We start from the raw sequence: 23,741 nt of genomic DNA, 5'->3' as shown, positions 1-23,741 counted from the left end.
AGAAACAAAGCCTCTCTTTGAAAGACAAGCTTCTGTGTTGTTGGCAAACTCAACTCTGAAGCGATGGAAGATACTATGGGGCCTGGTAGAGGCACACGGAGGAAAGAGATATGTTAGGAAAATAAAGATTTGTATTGACTTTCTTTAGTGAGTTCAATTATTACAGCTGCCTTTTAAAAGTCATGCCTATCAGCTGCGAAGGAGAGTTGGAAGCACCAATAGGTAGCCCGAAATAATAAAAATAATCCTCAGGAAACAAACAAACAAACAAAAAAACAGACCCCAAAGAAATCAAGTTCCAAAATGGAGAGAAAGCTGAAACTCAGACCTTTTAGAAATTTTACTTCAAAACAAGGTGCTATAATGGAGAAATGATGAATGTAACACTGAAATCTCATGTGTGACTGGAGAAAAGCTGGGATTACAAAACTAGAAAGGCAAATAATGAAAAGTAAATATAAGGCTTAGATAAAGGTAAAGGTTTCCCTTGCACAAATGTGCTAGTCGTTCCCAACTTTAGGGGGCGGTGATCATCTCTGTTACAAAGCCGAAGAGCCAGCGCTGTCCAAAGATGTCTCCATGGTCATGTGGCCGGCATGACTAAACGCCAAATGCACACAGAACGCTGTTACCTTTCCACCAAAGGTCCCTATTTTTCTACTTGCATTTTAACATGCTTTTGAACTGCTAGGTTGGCAGAAGCTGGGACAAGTAACAGGAGCTTACCCCATTGGGCGGCACTAGGGATTTGAACCGATGAACTTCTTATCAATAACTCTCCAAAAACAACACTTCTGGCCTTTTTTTGAACTAATATCTCTCCCAACGCCTAAAGTTCAGAAGCGGTTCCATAAGTGGAAGGCATAGACATTTTAGTGAGGTAGCAGCGTTTAGTATTTTAAGGAGACCCAGGCTACTCCTGAAGGAGTAGAATGTCTTCCAGTTTGAACTGAGGTAACGGATTGTGAGGCAACTGGCAGTTGGAACAGAGTTCTTTACTTCCACTCCAGAATCCCCCAGCCAGGATGCTTTAAGAGGGGAGGACTTCTACTCCCAGAATTCTGGAGCCGGCATACTTTAAGATTTTTTTGCTGGCTGGGGAATTCTGGGAGTTGAAATCCTCCCCTCTTAAAGCATCCTGGCTGGGGGATTGTGGGAGTTAGTCCTCCCTTCTTAAAGCATGTTGGCTGGGGGATTTGAGGAGATGAAGTCCACCCCTCTTAAAGCATGCTGGATGGGGAATTCTGGGAGAAACCATCTTAATGAGTTAATTGTGAGTGGAGAGTAAATTGTGGAAACCTGGTTTGTTAACTGTGCTGAGATGCCTTGGAGAGATATCCTGAGGATATCAGCTAGGAATTTTTCCTAGGTTAGGAGGATTCTAGCATCAGAGAGTTCGTTGGCAGCAGAAAAAAATATGTCCATTCAGCACTTCATTCCTTTTTCATTTTTCTCAAGTGTGAAAATCCATAAATGGCAGTACATGGTACATACTATTCATGATACAACTATTATATAACAAGAAAAATAAGACTGAAAAAACCCTTCCTTTTCAATCCAAGCAACTATGATGGAGATTAACAGTTTATCACTCTCCCTTAAAATAAAACTAGCAACTCTTTATCCTCGCCTCATTCACTCTGGGCCTTTCCCTAAAACCTGTTAATCAGCAGAAACCCAGTAAACGTCACCAGAAATAACAACAACGTTGCTACAAGCTATATTATGAAGCTATTACAAGCTATACAAGGCAGTTTGGTCTAGTGGTTAAGGCACCAGGCTAGAAAGTGACTGTGAGTTCAAGTCTCACCTTAGCCACAAAAGGCAGCTGGGTGGGCCAGTCATTCTCTCTGATTCCCAACCCACTTCAAAGGATGGTTGTTGTGGGGAAAATAGGAGGAGAAGTTGTGTTAGATATCTTCAATGCCTTCAGCAGGATACAAATAAATAAAAAATAAAATGTCTACTAATCACAGTTTGAATCTTTTTGATTCCACAATTATAAACACGTAAGTTGTACTTTTCTCCCCCGTTCCTCTATCCTAATACAAAAGGTTACTGATCCAATGATAAAAGCAATGGCAAAAGGCCCCCAAATACATCCTGGTTCCAGGCATGCAGCATGGGCCCGAAGGGCTCCTCCGGAGAGTCTGGCCTAATTCAGAAGAAGGCTGATCCCCTCTCCTTTCCTCTCTCCTCATGCTGGGACTGTCCACTCATGCTGCCAAGAGAGGGAAAAAGCAGGCAGTGTCAGTCTGGGAGGGAGCCAAGAGGAGGAATCCCACCGCCTAGGCTGAGGGATCAGCACCAATCTGCCGAGCTGATCCTACTCATGAGAACTGCGGCTTCCTCACGAGAGGGATCAGCTGGGTGGGATTCTCCAAGGTAGAAAGAAGGCAGAGGCAGGGCTGAGACTGGCTCTTGAAGCAGCTGAGAATCTGCCCCACAAGTTACATAACATCAATGTTCCTCCTCAAATACACGAATCCAATACTAGTCTGTACTTATGGATCCCTAGCTCAAGCCCCCCTCCCCATGTCTTCCTTCAGCCTCTGGAGGGAGGGATTCCCAGAGGGCTCCAAAGAGTGGAGAGAAGCCCCTTCTCCATCCATGACTGCAGGACCTCAAGAAGCCCCTCATCTGCCCCCCTTTTCTTCCTGCACTGTGGACCTCCCAGTCTTGTAGGATATTAAATTCAGTAGCTGGGACAGGAAAGTCTCCAATGAGGAAAGAGCTGATTGGTTGTGCTGGCTTCTGCACGAGGCAATCCACGCTATGATTGGTTGCTGTGGGTATAAAGGGGGAGTTTCCCGTTTTCCCACCTTTTTCTTCTCTGTGTTCCATGTGCTCTTTGATTTACCTCACGATGTTCCTGACTATCTTGTCTGCTGCAACTATAAATGTTAAATACTGTATATTTATATATATCTAAACTACAAGTTTGTGTCAGTGTCTTTTGACTTCATCTGGACAGCTGCTACGTCATTCCTTGACCAATCTCTTTACAGCTCTCTGAGCCTCCTGATCCAAGACAGTCAGATCCCAAAAGGAGTCACAGTCTGGCCTGGCAGGATAAGAGTTTGGGGGCAGGAAGAGCTCCCCCTTCCCAGAGCCCCTCTGGATCTCCCCCAAATTCCTCCCCTTGCACCGCTTGAGATTAATAGGAGAGAAAAGAGGGATTTCCCCAAGTATCTTCACCATCAGTTGGTCCTTGGACCTCAAAGCCCTCGTTTCCCTCCCTTCTTCGTCCCCATACAGACCCCAGTGGGGCCACTCACCTCCGAGGGGGCTGCTAAATGGCCTGGTTCCTCCCTGCATTGGAAAGACAGACACAAAGAGAGGATAGAATAGGAATGGGAGTAGAAATGCTTTGTCCTGATCCTCTCTTTACCATTAAACCTCTACAGCTTCATGAATCTCTCAGAGGAGACCAGCCTATTTATTAATTTTATTATTAAACTTCTATGCCACCCATCTGTTCAAGATGATTCTAGGAAGCTTACAATAAAATGCCATGTAAAACATTTAAAACAATAAATTAAAAACCAGATTTCCCCCACTAGATCACATTGCTATGACTCCAACAAAAAGATCATATCACGATATGAGAAAGATGTTAAAATATGTGGCTTTTATAAACAACCCACAGAACTATATCAGATATTAACTGGGATGGATGAAAAACTATTTTAAAATATAGCTACTCATTGAGTATTAAAATGGAAGAACAGCAAGTAAAGGAAACAATGATAGTATGGGCTAAAAAATTTGGTTATACTATAGATAAATGGCAGAAATTGTGGGATAGGAATTATAAATTAACAACGTCAACTGCATACCAAGAAAATCTGTATAAAATGTTTTATAGATCAGTGAGTGGTCACCAACTGGTGGGATAAACTGGTGGTCCGTGAAAATTTTTTGGTGGTCTGCAAAGAAATGTCCCCCCCAAAGCAATTAATCCAGGCTGTACACCGCCCACATGGCCCACCCACCCACTGCCCCCCACACTTTGTCTGAGCACAAACCTGCAAAAAGCAGTGTAGCCCTCGCTGGCCAGGACGAGGTAATGGTACTGTTGCAGCAAGAGAGGGCTGGCAACACAGGTGGGCTGGAGGGCGATGGAGATGGCCAGAAGGCGCAGGAGTGCTGCGCTACTTGCATTTGCATGGCACTCCCGCATCTTCCAGCTCACCTGGGCAGAAAAAGTACTGGGAGGGGGCAGAAGGGCAAGTCTGCATTCAACATCCAGTTCAGAGGTCCGGAATGGGGTGTCGGCGTCATCAGTGTCAGTTTTGTCATCCCTCTCAGCACTCTGCTCTGCTAAGAGTAGGGGGCAGCACAACGGCCAGGCACCTGGAGCCCCTTCCTCTTCCTCCAACCTGGGCTCACTGCTGGTGGGTGGGGGCATCCTTGGGAGATGCCCTCACTGTGTGGGGAGAGCCCAGAAACATAGCTCTTGCTGGGGTAAAAGAGAGGAGATAGGGGAAGGCACAGGAAAAGAATAGCGAGCAGAAACATAGCCCCATCCTTAGCAGAGCAGAGCGTCGAGAGGGATGACAAAACTGACATTGACGCCCCATTCTGGACCTCTGAACTGGATGGTGAGTGCAGACTTGCCCCCTCCGCCCCCTCCCACCAACCAGTACTTCTCCTGCCCCGGCTGTCCTTACAGCCCGCGGCCATCGAGGAAGAGCCTAGGCCTGTAGAGGGGAGCTGGAAGGTAGTGTGGCGCTCCTGCACCTTCTGGCCATCTCCATTGCCGCTTCAGCCCACCTGTGCCGCCAGCCCCCTCTTGCTGCAACAGCACCATTACCTCATCCTGGCCAGTGAGGGCTGTGCTGCTTTTTGCACGTTGTACCACCTGCAAATTTGCACATTATAGGTGCCACCCCTTACGGCGGAGACCCCACCCTGGGCCGGTCTCATATTCCAGAGCTGCAGTAGTCACAAGACTGGCCCTTTGGTCATCCCGGAGCAGCTCATCCATGGCAGGCCAGTGCACAGGCCAGTCCTGTGACTACTGCAGCTCTGGAATATGGGACTGACTTTCCCACCAACGTCAGCAAGCCACCGTCAGTCAAAATTCATATTAGTGGTCTGCAGGATTTAAAATTATGAGTTTGATGATCCCTGAGGTCCAAAAGGTTTGCGGCCCCTGTTATAGATGGCCCTTTTTGACCACAAGATTGGCAAAGATGTTTAAAGACATGGCCACTAAATGTTAGAAATGTAATCAGACTCCAGGTTGGTATAATCATATGTGGGCGACATGCCCAAAGGCAAAAAAATATTGGACAAATATATATATATATATGGTTAGAAAAAATGGTAAAGCAACATACAGATCTAAAACCAGAAATATTCTTGTTGGGCATTTCACTGGAAAAATACAATAAAGGGAACACATGCTTAATTTTACATGTCTTAACAGCAGCTAGAATTGTGTTTGCACAACAATGGGAAAGTGAAGGGATCCCTGCAGTGGAAAATGTAATTTTAAAAAAAATACTAGAATGTGCAGAAGTGGATAGATTAACACTTAAAATTAAAGAGAAGGAAGAAACCAAATACTTTTTAACATGGAACTTATTTTATCATTGGCTAACTGGCAGAAACAGAATTTAGAAATTTGGAAGCATGAGAAAATGAATAATCTGTTATAATAATCTTCTCTGTTGCTCCTTGATCAAAGCCTTTGAAAGGGACAGAACTGAGATGCCTCTTCCCAACTCAGAAGAAAACAGGACTGCCTGAATCTCAGACTCAGCTGAACTGAGACTGGAGTTCTCAGAGGGCTACGAAAAGAAGACAGAAGGAAGGCCAGAAGAAGCTCCCCAAAGGGGTGCCTTCCATCACCCCCACCGCAAAAAAGATACTTACTGAAGAATACCAGGATCCCAGCAATCACACACATCAGGATAAGAGCATCCACAATCCAGTCGACGATGACCCCCAGGTTGGATTTTGAATTGGTTGGTTCTGAATTGGGAGAAAGAGCAGAACATTGAAGGAGAACCCCAAACAATCTTCCCAATCAGGGATGAGACCTAAAGAAGTGAAAGCTGGAAATACCCCAAATTAAGAAACTCCATGGGCTCATTTTCGTGTCCTTTTCAAGGTAACATGAAGGAGCCTTGCTAGCCGTTGTTAGAGGACGTGTCCTCCTGACGCGGCCTTCTTCTCCCACCAGCCCAGCATGAAGGCAACTGGATTCATTTTTGGCCTTTTGACTCAAAAGCAGGCCTTTGCCACCTTGTGACTCTCAGCAGCTTACAAAACAAAAATGCCCCCAACGCAATAATATAAACAAGATTTGTTAAAACAAAAATGTTTTTGCTCTTTTTGTAGGCTGCCCCAATAGGTCATGACTCTGAGTGGAATTAGGCAAATCTGTATGCTATTTTTTTCTTCTGTTTGAGTGTTTGCATTTTATTATTTGAATTAAAATAGTTCATATCACCTAGCCTTTTTTTTGTTAAATACACACCTTCATTTCTTTGGCCAGTTCAAAAATAGCATAAAGTTGTATTTTCTGCTTCCAGAACTTCAGCATGAAAATGGAATGGGGTGATATCCAGCTTCTGGATGGTCCCACAAATGGCAGAAATAGAATAACGGAATAACAGAGTTGGAAGGAACCTTGGAGGTCCTCCGGTCTGACCCCCTGCTCAGGAGACCCTATACCATTCCAGACAAGTGGTTATCCAGTCTCTTCTTAAATGCTTCCAGTGATGGAGCCCCCACAACTCCTGAAGGGAAGCCATTCCACTGATTAACTGTTCTCCCTGTCAGGAAATTTCTCCTTCATTCTAGTTTGCTTCTCTCCTTGTTTAATTTCCATCCATTGCTGCCCTCAGGTGCTTTGAAGAATAGCTTGACTCCCTCTTCTTTGTGGCAGCCCCTGAGATATTGGAACATATCATGTCACCCCTAGTTTTTCTTTTCATCAAACTAGAAATGCCCAATTCCTGCAACTGCTTTTCATGTGTTTTAACCTCCAGCCTCCTAATAATCTTTGTTGACCTTCTCTGCACTCTTTCCAGAGTCTCAACATCTTTTTTATATCATGGCAACCAAAACTAGATGACGTATTCCCAATACGGTCTTACCGAAGTATTACAAATTGCTATTGCTTGCGGGGTGGGTGGGTGAGGTTTGAGGAGGGAACTTTAAATTTCTCTTGCACAAAATTCAGGATTCCCACTGAATAGCAATCATGCTACTTGTGAATTGATGCTTGCTAAAAACAACAACAAAAATAAAAGGAATATTTTATTTTCCTTGGGATATCAGCATAACAATTACATTTGAATATTTCTTGCATCGTGGCGACAATCATGGATCAAAAAATTGAATTAGAATTTTGCAACTTTGGAAGTCCAGTGTAAAAAATGTTAGGGACACTTATGAGCCATATATGGAATTCTTTGAGAGGGAAGGCTTTTTTTCCTTGGGTTTTATGCTGAGCCTTGGGAATTCACATATCACATCATAAAATAATATGCAACTTCTTTCTTAGAGCAGCAACGCAGAGTGACCTTTTGCCCTTTAAAGCAGGAAACCCTGTGAGTCTCTGATGGGAAAAACTCAGACTTGGTAGCCTCTTTGTTGACTCCTGATGCATCAGTCCAGCCACTCTCTGCATTTCCTGAAGTCAACTGCAGTTCATCAAGACTCCTCCTGATTCTTGTACTTATAAACAAAAGCAAATCTATTTCTGGTGCTCAGCGTAACTGCTGCTTTCCTACTGGGGATAAGAAACAAGGCCTAAGAGAGGATCTAAGAGCATTTCATCAGGATCAGCCAACTCTTGTGATGGGATTCTGTAGTTTCCATGACCTGAAGTCAGTTCTATGGTCTGGTCTCTGCAACCTCAAACACTGGAAAAACCAATGGACGAAAGCTCAGGTATGTTCATACCTGGACACAGCTGGGGTCAGATTCCTCTCCCACCACCTTCCAGCCTGCCAAAGAGCCCAGCACTTCCCTCCCTGCAGCATCTCACCCTTCAGGGCCATGTCCAGAGGCTCCTGCAGGCCATTGTGCTCCACATGGCACTGATAGCGGCCCCTTTCTTTGGGATCGATCTGGATGCTGAGCCAGGAGTGACAGGTGCCATCCGCGTTGGGGACCACAAATCCATGGAGGGTGTCCTCCAGCCACACTTCCCCGTCCCTCCTCCAGGAGGCATCAATCTCCCTCGGGTAGAAGCCATAGATCCGGCAGACGTGCATCTCCATCCCATCTTCCACCTCTGTCCTGCTACTCACCATCACCACTGGGGGCTCTGCAAAAATGGCACCTCCAGAATTAACTCCGAGGCCCTCCAGAGTCTGGAAGGTGGGTGAGAAACTTGGAGGGGCAGGAAAATCTCCACACCTGTAGCATCTCTAGGGGTTTTGGGAAATGCTTTGAATCTGGAAAATGTTCAACCACAAGGACTCCTGATTTTGAGTCCTTCCCAGGGACAGCCTGAAAAACCTCCGGCGGCAAATTGAGGGTCCAAAGCAGTGGTGGTATTCAACTGGTTTGGCCCGGTTCTGGCGAGCCGGTAGCAGCAATGAGCAGTGGAGACCAAACCGGTTCTCTCCAATGCTCTGCTGTTGGGCCCACCGGCCCGCCTGCCTGCCCGGGCTTCCATACTCACCTTTATCCTCTGAATTTGAAGTGCAGCTGCTTTGCACAGCACAGAATAGTGCCCTGCGGCAGCTGTTGAGTCTGAGCTGCTGAGGCAGCCAGGAGATTTGTGAGCTGACCTGATCCTGAGCAAACGCTGCCCCACAACCTTCACTTTGAAACTGGGGAAGGAACTGCGCTTGGTGGTGCCCAGGTAGACTGGACTGAGATCTGGAGGGGCCGCCCTTGTCCTGCTCCCAGAGGGGCTCTCCTGCTGGGAGGGGTGTGAGTCAGTAGAGTCCCATCCACGCTTTGGGGTCCCTTCTGAGAGGGGCCAGAGAAGGAGCGGACTAGAAACAGGACCGAATGAGGATTCTCTTTCTGGGAAGAAACTTAGCCAGGTCCCGCTGCCAAAGCAGAATCAAGTCCATCATAGAAGATCCCTCACACCCTGGCAATTATCTTTTTCACCTGCTGCCGTCTGGACGGCGCTTTAGGTCAATAAAATCCCACACCACTAGACTAACAAACACTGAACACTTAATGTTTTTCATTGTGTAAATATGGAGGAAGATATAGGACAAATATATTTGTTTTCCTTGAGACCAATTCATTGCTACATCCACCAAACACCAGTTTGAAGAGACATGATTTCCTTTCTTCTGGTTGTGTGGATGCACTCCATGGTGGTGGGACTCTTTGACTTTTTATATCTCTGAGGCTGTGTGTAATTCCCATCCCAAGATGCCAAGATCTTGAAAAGGGTGGTTGGGAGTGTTCCTGATGTATCTGGGTCAGTTGTCGGAAAAATCCTTGTTTGGAGAGAAGGTACATTGATATACATACCTTGGTATAAAGGGAGAGCTGGGTGATTGAGTTAGAGGGGTGGGTAGCACGGGGTGTCAAACTCAAGGCCCGCAGGGTGCTTAAACCCGGCCCATGGGACTAGCCTGGAAATATCCGCAGTACCTCTAGTGGCTAAAATGGGCCGTGTGCCTCATTTTCACCCTCCAGCACTCTGCTGGCCGAAACTGGGCTGGAATCCAGGCCCAAAACAGGCTTAAAATGGGCCCAAAATGGGCCCCAAATGACTGAAAAATGGGACTAAAGCTGGCCCTGTTGGAAGAATTATCCTTCTGGGTTCAGTTCCAAGTGGAGAAAAAGACACTGGAAACATGGAGGCTGCTTGGAAAGCTGGTTTAATGGTGGACAGGATCACATGGCTTGGAGTTCCAAAGTGGATGATCACATGCTTCAAGGTGAAAAGAGAAGGGAAGGCCAAGATGCTGAGAGACCCTTATATATCATCTGTTGGGTCCCATCGTAGTGTTTCCTGTTCCTGTGCAAAAAATGTATCCTATTGGCTGTCAGACTCCCAGTGGCGGGGGTCTTAACTAACTTTGTAGGCTTTGTCTGGACCACATGGCTTCAACCTAAGTGCTGGCTGATGCAATCTTTCCAGGCCAAGTGGTGAGATGGGCCGAGGCCTTTGTTATGTAGAATACTCTGGCCCATACCTTAATGGCCTGCCCATTAACAAAGGTGGGGGTGAGCTTCTGCTTCTGAGGTGAGTTTCTGCTTCTGAGTTTCTACTTCACTTTTTAGGGGAAATGTTCTGCCTCTTTAATATTTCCTAGGATATTTCATTTTTCTAGGAGAGGGGTGGGGGCTAACTTCCTACAGCCCCAAAACGGGCCAGAATGGGTCCCACATAGCCAAAAAAATGGGCCCAAAACAGGCCCATTTTCAGCCAGCAGAGTGCTGCAGAAGGTATCCGCCCCCCGCTGCCCCCCACCCCCCTGCCAGCCCATAGAGGAGAACTACAATGCTGATCCAGCCCTTGGAGAAATACAGTTTGACACCCCTGGGGCAGCAGAAGCATCCTGGTGGTGATGTGGAGAGGAAGGGCCATTCTTGGGAACATCTGGTCTTGTTTTTGAATCTATTCCCATTTTACAGACCTGGGCTTTTACTCTCAGTGCCTGACTACAAGATTGTTTGTGGTCCTGGATGAATACACAGCTCTTAAGGTCTGTGCCACAGTCCAGAATGGGAGTTAAATGACATGGTTGTCCATGGAGAGGGTCTCTTCCTGGGAGAGAGGCTCCAGTTCCTCTTTCTCTGGACATTTTGCCTGGTCTGTCAAAGACAAACCATATTTGGAATAGGAACAAGGAGATGCTTTACTTACAAATTGTAGTGTGGAAAAGTAAAGGGCCTGAATATTGTTAGGTGTTGCCATTTTAGGAAAAAAATGCACTGAGTAATTGTGAAAAGGAGAGGCCTCCATAAACAACTGCAAAGTGATTGCAGGATTGAGGATTGATGGATAAAACCATAAGAAAAATGCCATGGAAGATTATTTCAATGTATCATTAGTGTCACAGGATTGCAAGATTACTATATGTACAAAGTTAGAAAGAATTCAGCACTACTCACCACTGAGGAATGGTTGGTGAAATTGCCAAACTTGCCGAGATGGACAAACTGACATCTTTGATTAGAGAACGGGTAATATCTACATTTATTGGTGACTGGAACACACTTAATGACTTTTTGCATAAAAAGTCCACAAAAATGAATGTGCGATTTATGATTTTCATGATTAGACAGGATAGATTATAGAAAAAAGAAAGCCACAATGTAACTTTAGACAGAGAGTTTAAAATATTTCACACTTTATTTTTGGTTTTCTCTCTTTTAATTTAGTTTATATTAGACTTTATTAGAAGAGTCCCAGGATGTGCCTTGTGAAGAAGGAGGGGGGGTGCTCTCCTTCCAAGTCATCAGGTCAGCCTGTACTGTTCCTGCCTTCTCTCCACTCTCCGTGCTCTGGGATCAGGAGGAGGTGGTCCTTGCTCATCACCTGAGCTCCGTCACTCTTCATTTCCACTGCCTGCCCTCTCTCAGCCATCCTGCTCCTGTTCCTCCCTGCTAGCAAGCCATCCCAAACCTGAGGGGTCCAAGGCTGCCTCATCCTGCTCCTCCTGGAATTCCTCTGAAGCCAACAAGGCCACTCCCTTGACCTCCGTCAGCCCCAGCTCTGACTCATCCTCCTCCACAGATTCAGGCTCTGATGGGGGCATGACAGTCCATGAAGGGACTAAGACTAACATCTCCTCTTAGATTGCCACCATGCTGGCCTCCTACAAAATCCAGGAGGTATATGTATAATTGTTGTGGCTCCGGGCTTGGATTCAGCTCCTGTGACTGATATGAGTTCAAGTGAGGAGGTCATGGCAGAAAAATATGAGCCGGCATGGCTCAGTGATTGGACTGGTAACCAGGATGAGGAGATGGACATGACAAAGGACGACAGACCTGATGTATTAGAATTGTCAGGACCTTTGACCTCCTCTGGTTCCTTATCTGATCAACAGCTGGGAATGGCTGACAGGGAAGTTTTGAGAGAGAGTTCTAGTGGAGATGAGAACTTGGAAAATTTGTGGTTAAATGTAAAAAACAGAAGACGGTTGAGAAGGCAAAATCAGCTGGAACGAATGAGGAGAGCGAGTCAGTAAATTAGCACGTTGCCTCAATGAGTATAAAAGGACACAGCTGGGCTGGTACATTTTGCCAGGAACAAAGTGACTATTTGAGTGAGGACGTTACAGCAAGAAGCTCTGAGACTGGAGATTTATTGCCAGGACTGGTTTGCCGGACAGAGTAAAGATTTATGCTGTGGATTGAGGTTTCTGCCAGCCGTTATCTTGTAAGACTTCTTTCCGTTTGATTTAATTGTGAAACGGCTGCTTTCTGTTTTGTTTGTTTGAATTTTGAAGGGGAGTCATAACATATAATGTTCTGCAGCCTAATTCCCATGCTGTAGGGGACACTAGGAACAGCTGCCACATCTGAGCAGAATGAGAAGATGAGCAATCCCTGCGCCAAAGTTTCTATTACACTTGTGTCAACTCATAAAATATTTCTGTGGCCTTTTAGAGTTGCCAACAGAAAGGGAGGGGGGAATATGTAGCAGCTAAAAAAATGAAACTGCATTCCATGGCTATTTCATAAATAGTTTCCAGACGACTGAAATTTCTGCCACGCAAAATTCTAACTGGAGAGTATGATTGATGATTCTTGGCTATGGATGTGTCTCATTGGAGAATATGAATTATGATACACCCAGGGGGTAGGGGAAACCAGGGTCAAGCGTGACAATGAATGATGTGTCTCAGAGTCAGCTACACCCGGGTAGCACTGGCATGTCTTCTCCTAATAAATCTTCTCCAAGTTTTGAAATTCAGGCTAGGGACTCATGATTTAAATGGGGGTCACTACTGGAGTCCTGACAACTTGCTTCTTCATAACAACCGCCATGTCTATAATATTTTGATTTTTATTTTTCTGTGAAAAAAGCAGCTCACACTATTGCATGTTGTTAATGTCATCTTTTCATTCTTTTTCAGATCAACTCTGTTTTTTAGGAGAACAAAATTCAGTGGCATTCAGGCCCCTTCTGCTTCTATTACACAGTTTGTAGAAAAAGCATTTCATTTTCCTTGTTTCAAACACTATTTTTCAGAGGAAGGCTAAACAAGAAAGTCACAAAAAGATGATTTAGATTCTTCCTTGGTGGGGATTGAAAGGATCTTGTCCCTAAAAAACACAACTAAAATTTTGAATTTTTAGAACGTCCCACCTAACCCCACTATATATTGCTGGCATATCAACAAGATTCCCATTGCACAAGTGTCATGTCTCAAAAGTCTGGGTGTGGCATTCTAAGGTCACTGGACAGATCTGGCACCTTGAGGATTAAAAAAACCTTCAATGGATATCTTAGAATTTTATTGTACAAGGTTGGGGACAATATTTTCCAATCACTTTTAAATATTTCCACCAAAATTGTTGATCTCCTCATGTATGGAAAACAACTTGGACTACTTTCTAGATGTGGACAGTTGGAAAATGTTGAAAGTTAAAATTCCTCTGGCTCACATTTCTACCTTTTTTCTGGTTGTTAGCTGTTCCTTTGTATTCAGGTCTGGCCTCAGAATGATAATGAAGCACTTGGGAATGAAAATGCAGCCCAGCAGCCCAGCATTGGAGGAGAAGATGGAGAAGACCTGCACAGCCACCATGTATTTCCCTTTGGTACTCAGGTAGGTGGGCACAAAAGTCACCCAGACACTGCAGAAGACCAGCATGCTGAAGGTGATCAGCTTGGCTTCATTGAAGGCCCCTGGCAGATTCCTGGCCAGGAAAGCCACTGTGAAGCAGATGGCAGCCAGGAAGCCAAGATAGCTGAGGGTGATGTAGAACATGACAACAGATCCTTCGTTGCATTGCAGGATGATCTCTCCAGGCTGGGCGTGAAGGTCAGAGTCAGGGAATGGGGCAGAAACTCCCAGCCAGATGGAACAGATGATAATTTGGCTGGCAGAACAAGAAAGGATGATGGAATTGGCCAAGCTTTTCCCCAACCATCTCTTCACTTGGTTTCCTGGTTTTGTGGCCAGGAACGCCAACACCACTGTGATTGTTTTGGCCAAGAGAGAAGAAACAGCAACTGAGAAAACGATGCTGAACACTGTTTGTCGAAGAAGACAGGTGGCTTTCCTTGGTTGGCCAATAAAGAAAAAGGAGGACAAGAAGCAAAGCAGGAGGGAAATCAAGAGGATGTAAGAGAGGTCCCGGTTGTTGGCTTTGATAATGGGAGTTTCTCGATATTTAATGAATATAATTAAGACGAATGCTGTGATTAGGGACAAGAGTAGGGCAAGAGAGACCAGGATGATGCCCAGATGTTCATCATAAGACAGGAAGGTTATAACTTTGGGGATACATTGGACTCGGATCTCATTTGGATATTTATCATCTGGACACTTGGTGCATATTTCTGTGTCTGGAAAAAATATTTTTTGAAAAATATTCTGTTACCTTTCAAGAAATATTTTGGGGAGAAAAGTTGTTAATAGGAACATTTTCCAAGATCCATTTATTAGCATCTCCACAGAAAGATAACATCTTTTTCTAAAAACTTTATGGCTAAGGTCTAAGAAATTGAGGGAAGTCCGAGAACCTGAATGATAAGAGCTGTGGTGGCACAGTGTTAGAATGCAGTACTGCAGGCTACTTCTTCTGACTGCTAGCTGCCTGCAATTTGGCAGTTCAAATCTCACCAGTTTCAAGGTTAACTCAGCCTTCCATCCTTCCGAGATTGGTAAAATAAGGATCCAGATTGTTGGGGGCAATAGGCTGACTCTAGTATAAACCGCTTAGAGAGGGCTGTGAAGCCATATTTAAGTCCGTGCTTTTGCTACTTTCTGCTTAATGTTGAATACTTTGCTAGCACCCAATATTATTAAATATAATGTAAATAATGAGCCATTTAATCTTTCTTTCTCAGTCCTGCCAGGTTTTTTTAGAGTTGCCATCGAAAGGGAGGGGGGAAAGGGGTTTGAAAGGGAGGGGGAAAGGGGTTTGAAAGAGCAGTGCGGCAGCTTGGAAACCAAAAGTGCATTCCATAAGTAGTTTTCCAAGATAGTAACTAGGTGACTGAAATTTCTGCCATGCAGAATTCTAACAGGAGGACATGATCGATGATTCTTGGCTATGGATGTGTCTCATTGGAGAATATGAATTATGATACACTCAGGGGGTGGGGGAAAACCAGGGTCAAGGGTGACAATGAATTGTGTGTCTCAGAGTCAGGTACACCCAGGCAGTGGGTGTAGTGGGACATGTTAACTCCCAATAAATCCTTTTGAAGTTTTTGAAGTTTGGCTCGAGACTCATGATTTAATTGAGATCTGCTGGAATCCTGACATCCACAACACTTCATCATGGACCAGAAATACCTTCACAATGACCCTAAATGGAAGTACCATATAGTACGTATTGCAATAATGCTCCCAGGAGGTGAACCTAAGATAATTCCTGAAGAAATCAGGTATTTCCCGAAGGTAAATGTAGCATATCACATCTCAACTATAAAGTAGAAGAGACAATTATTCTGGCAGTAAATAAAGCTTGCCCAATCTGCCGAACCCTCTTCTCCTAGCCCCTCCTTCAATTTCTTTCTGCCTTCCTTCCACTTTGATAAGAAAATGTGCAGCTTGAAAATAAACAGCAACAACAAACATTTGAACTTCAATCTACATTTTAACTTCCACTTTCATCATCACGCTCTGGATAATTCTTCTTTCATGAGCTCTGTCCTTTTTTTTTCATTGTGACCCACCTTCCTGAGTGGAGATTGTCCCCTCTGGACAATGAATGCAGTCATAGCAGCACACAGGCTCTCCTTGTTGTGCCCGCTTGACAAATCCAGGATGACAATTTTCCACACATTTGGACTGAGGCAGAGACTAAGCACGGAAACAGTGAATGCCAAAGAAAATATGTTAAGATTCACCATCCTTGAAGAATGGATGTAGACATGATCAGTAGCCAAATTGCTTCTGGGCTTCAATTACGTACGTATGAAATTTCTCACTAGTTCCAAATGTTTTTAAGGATTATATTACAAGAAAGTAATTTACCATTTAAGAAAAACTGGAGTGATGGAACTATGTAAAGTTCCAACCTTTAAGGCCTTATTAATATGCATTCCTCCATTCTTTATCTATCCATGTATTAAAACTATAATGATCTACTTATACTCCTCCTTCTCCTCCTCCTTCTCTTACTCCTCTTTCTCTTTTTCTTATTCTTCCTCCTCTTCCTCTTTCTCCTCCTCCTCGTGTCTGCAAGTGCAGGTTTCAGGACAAACAAGCACCATCTTTTGTGATCAAATGCAGCATCTGTCCAACTGGGCACTTTTCATGTCAGCATTTGTTGTATGCTAATGATCCAATGATCTATTTATACTAAATTTTGCAATAAAGTGCATTCTATTTTTTTTTTTGTTAAATATGCATTTTATTGAAAACAAAATTGATCGCAACATTCCGCCCACCTTGTTGAGTAACTGTAGCCGTAACAGAGCATTTTGGTAGATAACAAGTCTTTGCCTTTCAAAACTCCCCATTTTCTGTAATATGGTATCATTCATGGAGAAAACCAACAAGCTCCCAATGTTGAGATCTGCTGCTACATCTCCATTTTGGTCCAAGTACAATTTCCTCTGGGAAAGATTGCAAAACTCATTCTTCTCCAGAAATGGAGGGAACTAGAATGGAAGGAATTTTAAAAGCAGATACCTTGTTTTCTTGCCCCAAGAAGCAGTCAGCTGCTTCACACGGGACAGTGGATTGTCGCGTGTCAGCTGTTGAAGACACAGGGAAAATGCAGGATTGCAGAATGTCAGTATCAAACCCTTTGCATGCGCGCAAAGTGCGTCTACCAAACCATGCCCACAGAAATGGTGAGAAAAAAAAAGTTAAATCCCACCACTGCCCAGCCTGGTAACAAAACATATGGAAACCAACCCACAAGCTTGGAGAATGACTCTTCACCTTCACCTTCAGTTGTGTTCACTATTGTTCCAGACTGTTGGACATGGAAATATAGGCTATCAAAAGAAAAGAGATTCTGGCTAAACGAGAGAAAAAGCATCCTAAAAGGTGGAACAGTTTTAGAACTGAGCCAGTAAAGCAGAGAAGTTCAGTTTTCCTTAAAAGGATGGTCCTTATGCAAAGACAGAGCAGCCATAAATAAGAGAAGCCTTAACTTGAATTCCTGCAGGGAGGAGAGATTTTCCTAGGCGGTCTCAGAAGCTCCTTTAAATTTACAAAGGTAAAACCCTATGATGGCAGTCACAAAATCATAGATACAAGAATGTATTTTAAAATTCATACATTTTTTTAGAATCAATAGTACAACGTCAACATTTTTCTGTCATGGCATAAACTCTTTGGAAAATTATCCCCTGGTCAATTAGATTGACAAATCAGTTGGCCTCTTGTAACATGAAGAGGTTGAGATGGTTCCTCATTTGGATTCATTCTCCTGTGGAAAGGGAACTTCATGAGGACAGTGGTGACACCCAAGCAGAAAAAAGCCCAAAGGCAACACCAGGCCAGCCATAAAACAAACTTGCATAGGAAAAGAGATTTAATAAAAGGTATTGAAAGAAGCCCCCTAGGCAAAAAGCCAAGTAATTAAGAAAACTAGGGAAACAAAAAGAAATCCCTTACAAACAAAAGGCCATGCCAAATCAGCAAAACAAATAAGACAAAAGACCCATAGCAGACAGGAGATTGCCACTAAACAAATATAAGAAATGAAACTAATAATCCAATCAAACCACCCGGCAGAGTTTACCCTCTGACGGAAACCCCCCCTGATAGGATTTCACTCACACACAAAAGGAGAAAAGGTATAAAAATCAGGAGTTTATTACACAAAGCTGGCTAGCCCCAGGAACGCAGACTTCTTGCTATCTCTTGCCTTCCTGAAAATTAAAGAAACTTGCTTCCAAATAGCTGCCTGTCTGTGTCCTTACTCTGAAAGCACTCCCAGCAGGAAAAAAGCACCCTTGGAAGAAAGGCATTTTGAGATCCTTTCAACACTCCAAAGGAACTAATTTTGATAGACCCTTGTTAGGCCATCATACCTGCCAAGGCTGCAGCCTTGTAGCCGCCAAACTCTCTTTGCCCTCCTTCCTTCTGCTCCTGGATCTGGAGAAATACGCAGCATTAAGGACATGAGCCAGAGTCATAACTATACTGTAAGCATAGTTAGCATTTTCTATCCGTCTTCTGTTCCTTTGGTTCTGGGTCTCTAGTGGTGCTTTCTGTGTGCATCTTTTCCGGCCTTTTATAGAAAAGACATGCTTTGAAAAAGAACAGTGAAAAGACTGATCTTCAAACTGTGGATCTACAAAGAAATAGGGTTCAAAGGCAGAATCTTTTGTCCTTTCTTCCACCTGAAAAGCAAAGGTCCAAATACTATGAATGTATTTGAGAAGTCTGTGTCTTTTCATTGAATATGTTCCCAAGCCTGTCATGATCCAGACTTTCTGTTGGATGGGTCCTATCAAACTTTCAAATGCTGAATGGAAAGGAAGAATTCTGTCAAAAATGGAAACATATTCTATGAAGTGAACATAGACGTTGACTTGTTTCCACTTATAGAAGGCATGTGTGGTAGGCATTGTGTGTCCAGTTGTTGAGAATTGTTGAGATATGACAACACAAATTCCATTCCTGATAAGCATAGGAGTAAATCTCCTCATGAAATTCTCTCCATTCTCTGTGTCTGAAGCAAAGAGACCAATCAAACTCCATCCAAAATGGAGGAGCAGTTGGACAATTCCTGGGTAGAGGAACCCTTTTTTGGGGAGTATCCGGTGGAAAAAAGGGAATTGACTTTTATCACTCAGATCCTCTGAAGCAATTCTCTCACTGATCTGAAAAAGCAATGAAGACTGTTGTGTTATATTTGGGGTCAGATCAAGGCCTAAATATTATCTTGTAATAAATCAATGTGAATATATTATAATATATTCTAGCATATTGTATATTCTAATATATTGTGAATATATTAGAATATATATTAGAATAATATATTGTTGATTAACCACTAGGCCAAGGTGCAAAATGTTAAAAATCAAATTGCTAACAAGACTACATGGAATACAAAACATTAAGTAAAGAAAGAATAATTACAAATCATATTTCTGTACTACAGTTTAGCAAAATGGGATGCACACGTGCAGATGTCAGCTGAAATGTTTAGTTCCATAAAGATTCTTCACACTAATTGGAATTTGTTCAACTTTAAAATAATGTTATTATTATGACTAAGATTATGGACAAAACATAAGCTTCCCAATACTGCTGTATCTTCCTTTTGCACAGAAAACTCTTTTGTGCTACACCTTTCTATTGTACAGAAGATCCTTTAATGAACCGAGAGCCTCTCCTCATCTTCACAAGTGTGCAGCAGAAACCCCCAAAGCAAAGGGGATGGTGTTATGAGAGAATTTGGCTGCTTTGAACTTTGCCCCCTCCTGGCTTTGGTCTACCCAATTGGAAATTATATTATCAGGCCGTAATATTGATGTGGATGAAAGAGTGGATTGTTTTAAGAAATACTATGCTGTTAACATTGGAAGGGCATGATCTACAATTGGGGTGGCATGCTTTTTTATGGTATAAGGAAAGTAAGGCACATGGTTATTTTTGACAACATTATGTAAGAGATGCATTATTGTTGATGTGGGAGAAAATAAGGGAACAGTATTTGAAAATACTGGTCTGGTTATCAACAATGGAGTCATTTGTGTATCAAAATGTTTTTAAAATGGAATACATTGCCAGATATAATGATGTTTTAAATGAAAAGGGTGAACTCAAAACAAAGCAAGAACTAGATGAACAAGGGATGAATATGAATTGGTATTCATATATGCAAATACATTCTAGATATGAGAAAGATGTTAAGACAAATGGGTTTTTATGAAGAATTGACAGAATTAGATAAAATCTTAACAGGTACTGAAGAGAAAATGATTAAAAAGTTGTATGGTTATCTATTAGGAGTGAAATTAGAAGAAGAACAAGTTAAAGAAACAATTATTGCTTGGGGGAAATTTTTTGGATATGGAATAGATTTGGATAAATGGCAGAAACTATGGAGTAGAAATTATAAATTAACAATGTCAAATTATAAAGAGAATTTGTATAAGATGTTTTACAGATGGGACTCTGGCAAGACTGGCAAAGATGTTTAAAGATAAAAAAGAGAAATGTTACCAGATACCTGGATCATATTACCACATGTGGTGGACTTGTGCAGAAGCTAAAAGATATTGGACTAAAATACACACATGGTTGGAAAAAATGATAAAACAACATATAGAAGTAAAGCTTGAAATATTTTTGTTGGAGATTTTACCAGAAAATTATAGCGAAGAAATAACATATTTGATTATTTACCTATTAACAGCAGCTAGAATTGTATTTGCTCAAAATTGGAAAAACGAGAAAATTCCGATGGAGGAGGAAATGATTAAGAAAATAATGGAATGTGCAGAGATGAGTAAATTAACGATGGCAATTAGAGAGCAAGAAGAGGAGTATTATAAGATTTGGAACTTATTTTATGGATGGTTAGAAAGTAAAGCAAGGAATTAAAGGATATGGTAATAAAGATATATAGTAATTGACTATTTCGGATAAGTCATGATATGAATATAATTTAGTAAGAGTTGAGATTTGCTATCAAAAACAGATGGTATGAAATAAAAAAACTTAAAGATATTGTAATAATGGAAAAATATGATATATAAGGTTAATTAAAATATAAGATGAATGTAAATGTAATGAGAAATGTATACAAATATTAATATGTGCACAAGATGACTCAGATGACACACTGCACAACTGAAAGATGAGTTTTATTTGTTTTTGTTGTAAAAATAAAAAAAAGAACTTTGCCCCCTCCCCACTAAGGATCCTAATGCCAAGCCATGACATCTCCAATGGTCCTGGTGAAATGTGGATATTGAATTCCACATAGACGATATAGTTGGATATATTGTTCATCCTCTGCCCCCACTCTCATTTCACCCACAAAAAAATATACAAAGAAACCTGTGCAACTTTGTAGGTGCCTACTAATGTTGATATCTGGATGGAGATGTCCCTGGCAGCTCCATCAAGCAAAGCCAAAATGTTATCCTTCCTTCCACAACTGTAGTTGGGAACATTGGCTTCCCCAGTAGAGAGCATGTCCAGCAAGGCATCTGAAGTGCCAATGGTGTTGAAATAGTTGTCACGGATGTTGTAGCCAAGTGTGAGATTCTGCAGGAGCTGTGGGTTCTTGTTGACCACTTGAACAGCAAAAATGTAGCATAGGATTCTTGACTTATCAAGAAGGAAACTAGTGTAAAAAAATCAGTCATATTATCATCACAAACAGCAATAAAAATACTTTTCAAAATTTAATCCTCTTTGTTTCTACAAGCATACTGAGTCCTAAGCTGGTACCAATTCAAAAACACAGGCCAACTGTAGTCATCCATTTATATTTTATTTTAATGAGTGTTGGGATGATGGAATGGAAGTAGTTCCTCCATCAGAGTTAAGAATCAGAAATACTCCACTGTTTGTAGCAGTACAAATTTCATCTGTCCACTAACTAGTATTCAAAATCATTCAATCATTGAAGTAGAACCACTGTAAAAGAAAGAGGATGTTTCATAAATGACCAGAATAGCTATTGTTAAAAACAGGTCAACCTCTATTTCTATAAGGATCAGGCACTGCTTGTCAATGACCCATTACAATGATAATGAAAATAGACACTACTTTAAACAAAACCAATATTCACATAGTGAACACAGTATTGGATGGGGAGAGGAAAATAATGGAGACTTCTTCAAAGATATTTTTTTTTTGCCCGATCTTTGGATTTGAGTCTCTTCCACAAAATAAGAGAGAAGCCATGGAAATCAAAGCAATTCAAGAATTTAGACAGGTCTTACAATATAGGAGAAAGTGGAGAAGAAGTAGAAGTAGAAGAAGAAGAGGAGGAGGAGGAGGAGGAGGAGAAAAGCATTAGAGCTTCCAACTGAGTGAACCATCACTCTGAATAACTTACAACTGGGATTGACTATAAGGGTCCATGTTGAAAGGCAATGTTGTAGGTGATGTTATTGTTGCCGTGATGATGATACTAATGAGATGGTCTCCTGGCCTGTAATAGCTCCATGGCTTGTTTTCATCTTTGTTCTGCAAAGTCAGTGGGCACTTCGATCTAAGCTTCTCACAGACTGTCTGCGGCATCAGCAGCAGAAGAATCAGAAACAGCTTCATCATAGTTGATAAGGCTAAATCAATCCCCTTCCCAATTCTAAAGCCAAAAAAGACCAAGAAGACTTAGAAGAATTTAGAACCCTCTAGCAATATGGAAATGCTGGTGGCTTTTATGATTCAAAAAGAGACAAACCGAATTTCCCCTGGAAAAAGGAGAGAAAGGTATGGTATGTTCAAACACACAGTCCCTGCCCTTCACAAACCTTGTGCCACACAGGGAGTGTGACCTGAGCCACTTATCCCTTTCTGATGTAAGATTCCCTTCCACGTTGCTTCAATCTGATGTTTACATCACAGACAGTCCCTGGAGAAGTAGCAAGGAAGTATCAAAGACTGGGGTGGTGATAATTAGAATGAGGAACAATTTCTCCTCTAGGGATCCTAAACTACTTCAGGGCTCCAGGTGCAATGGGGTAGCAGGAAAAAAGAAATCACGTCGGTGAAAAATAACAGATCCTCCCCTTGGGGCACTATTCAGCAGTGATTGTGGTTTTTCCTGTCCATACATGTCCAGAAAGTAATGCTGAAGAAAGATAGTTCAACAGCTGTGGCATTTTCTCTCCAGGGATTAGTAGAGAAGGTCACCCAGGGCAATTGAGTTTGATGCCATTCTAGATAAATGACACTAAATTCTAGTTCTGCCTGTCTTCTAACACTAAACAAATGATCAGGACTCTTGAATGCTCCTAATTTAAGAGTATGGCCTGTTTGTGATTTGCTTTTGTAGAACACCTCCCATATATCTGTCTGTCTGTCTGTCTGTCTCATCTATCTCACCCAGGGGTGGGATTCTACCAGTTTGAACTGGTTCAGCCGAACTGGGTGTTAAATTTGCATCTGGTTCACCGAACCTGTATTTCAACCAACTGGCTGGCCATGCCCACCCTGCCCCTCTCCTCCCAGGAGTATCCACACATCCTATTTTTGATGGAGGTAAGTGCAAGGTCCGCATGGAGGCTCTGGGAGGGGAAAAATGGGCCATCTGGAAGTACCGGAAGTCCAGAAATGGGCCTGTTTCTGACTTCCAGAGGACCTCCAGAGCCTGGGGGAGGCTGTTTTCACCCTCCCAGAGGCCCGAGGGAAGCCCCCAGACCCTTGAGAAGGTGAAAAATGGCCTTCACAGAAGTTCCGGTAGGCCATGCCCACCATGGCCACACCCACCCAGCAACTGGGCAGTAAACTGGTTGCTGGGATTTTTGAATCCCACCCTGATCTCATCTACCTATCTCAACTATCTATCTCATCTATCCATCTATCCATCCATCCATCCATCCATCCATCCATCCATCTATCATATCTCTATCTTTATGTGTGCGTATGTATGTGTATATACCTCTTTCTGGCTCATGGATTGTGAAAACATGTTTTTTCTTTTTTACAAATTTATTTTATTCAGAAGATTAAAATCCA

General features: G+C 42.7%; 2 protein-coding genes across 2 annotated transcripts in view; both read right to left on the bottom strand.

The window, feature by feature from the left end:
• Positions 1-23,741, bottom strand: part of LOC113451647 (uncharacterized) — a 211,170-nt gene that overhangs the window by 33,460 nt on the left and 153,969 nt on the right. The window lies entirely within an intron of this gene.
• On the bottom strand, positions 13,560-22,334 carry LOC148126561 (vomeronasal type-2 receptor 26-like). Its single transcript, XM_087922996.1, has 6 exons — positions 22,117-22,334; positions 21,132-21,396; positions 18,125-18,188; positions 16,770-16,834; positions 15,809-15,935; positions 13,560-14,470 (listed from the first exon to the last, which is right to left on the bottom strand). Exons 1-6 carry the CDS (start codon positions 22,332-22,334, stop codon positions 13,560-13,562), a joined length of 1,650 nt encoding a protein of 549 aa, XP_087779122.1.

The sequence above is a fragment of the Pseudonaja textilis genome, chromosome 2 (assembly GCF_049901715.1).
Source record: "Pseudonaja textilis isolate UNSWEBS1 chromosome 2, rPseTex1.2, whole genome shotgun sequence".
Classification (NCBI taxonomy): Eukaryota; Metazoa; Chordata; class Lepidosauria; order Squamata; family Elapidae; genus Pseudonaja; species Pseudonaja textilis.
This window is presented reverse-complemented; position numbering and strand designations above follow the sequence as displayed.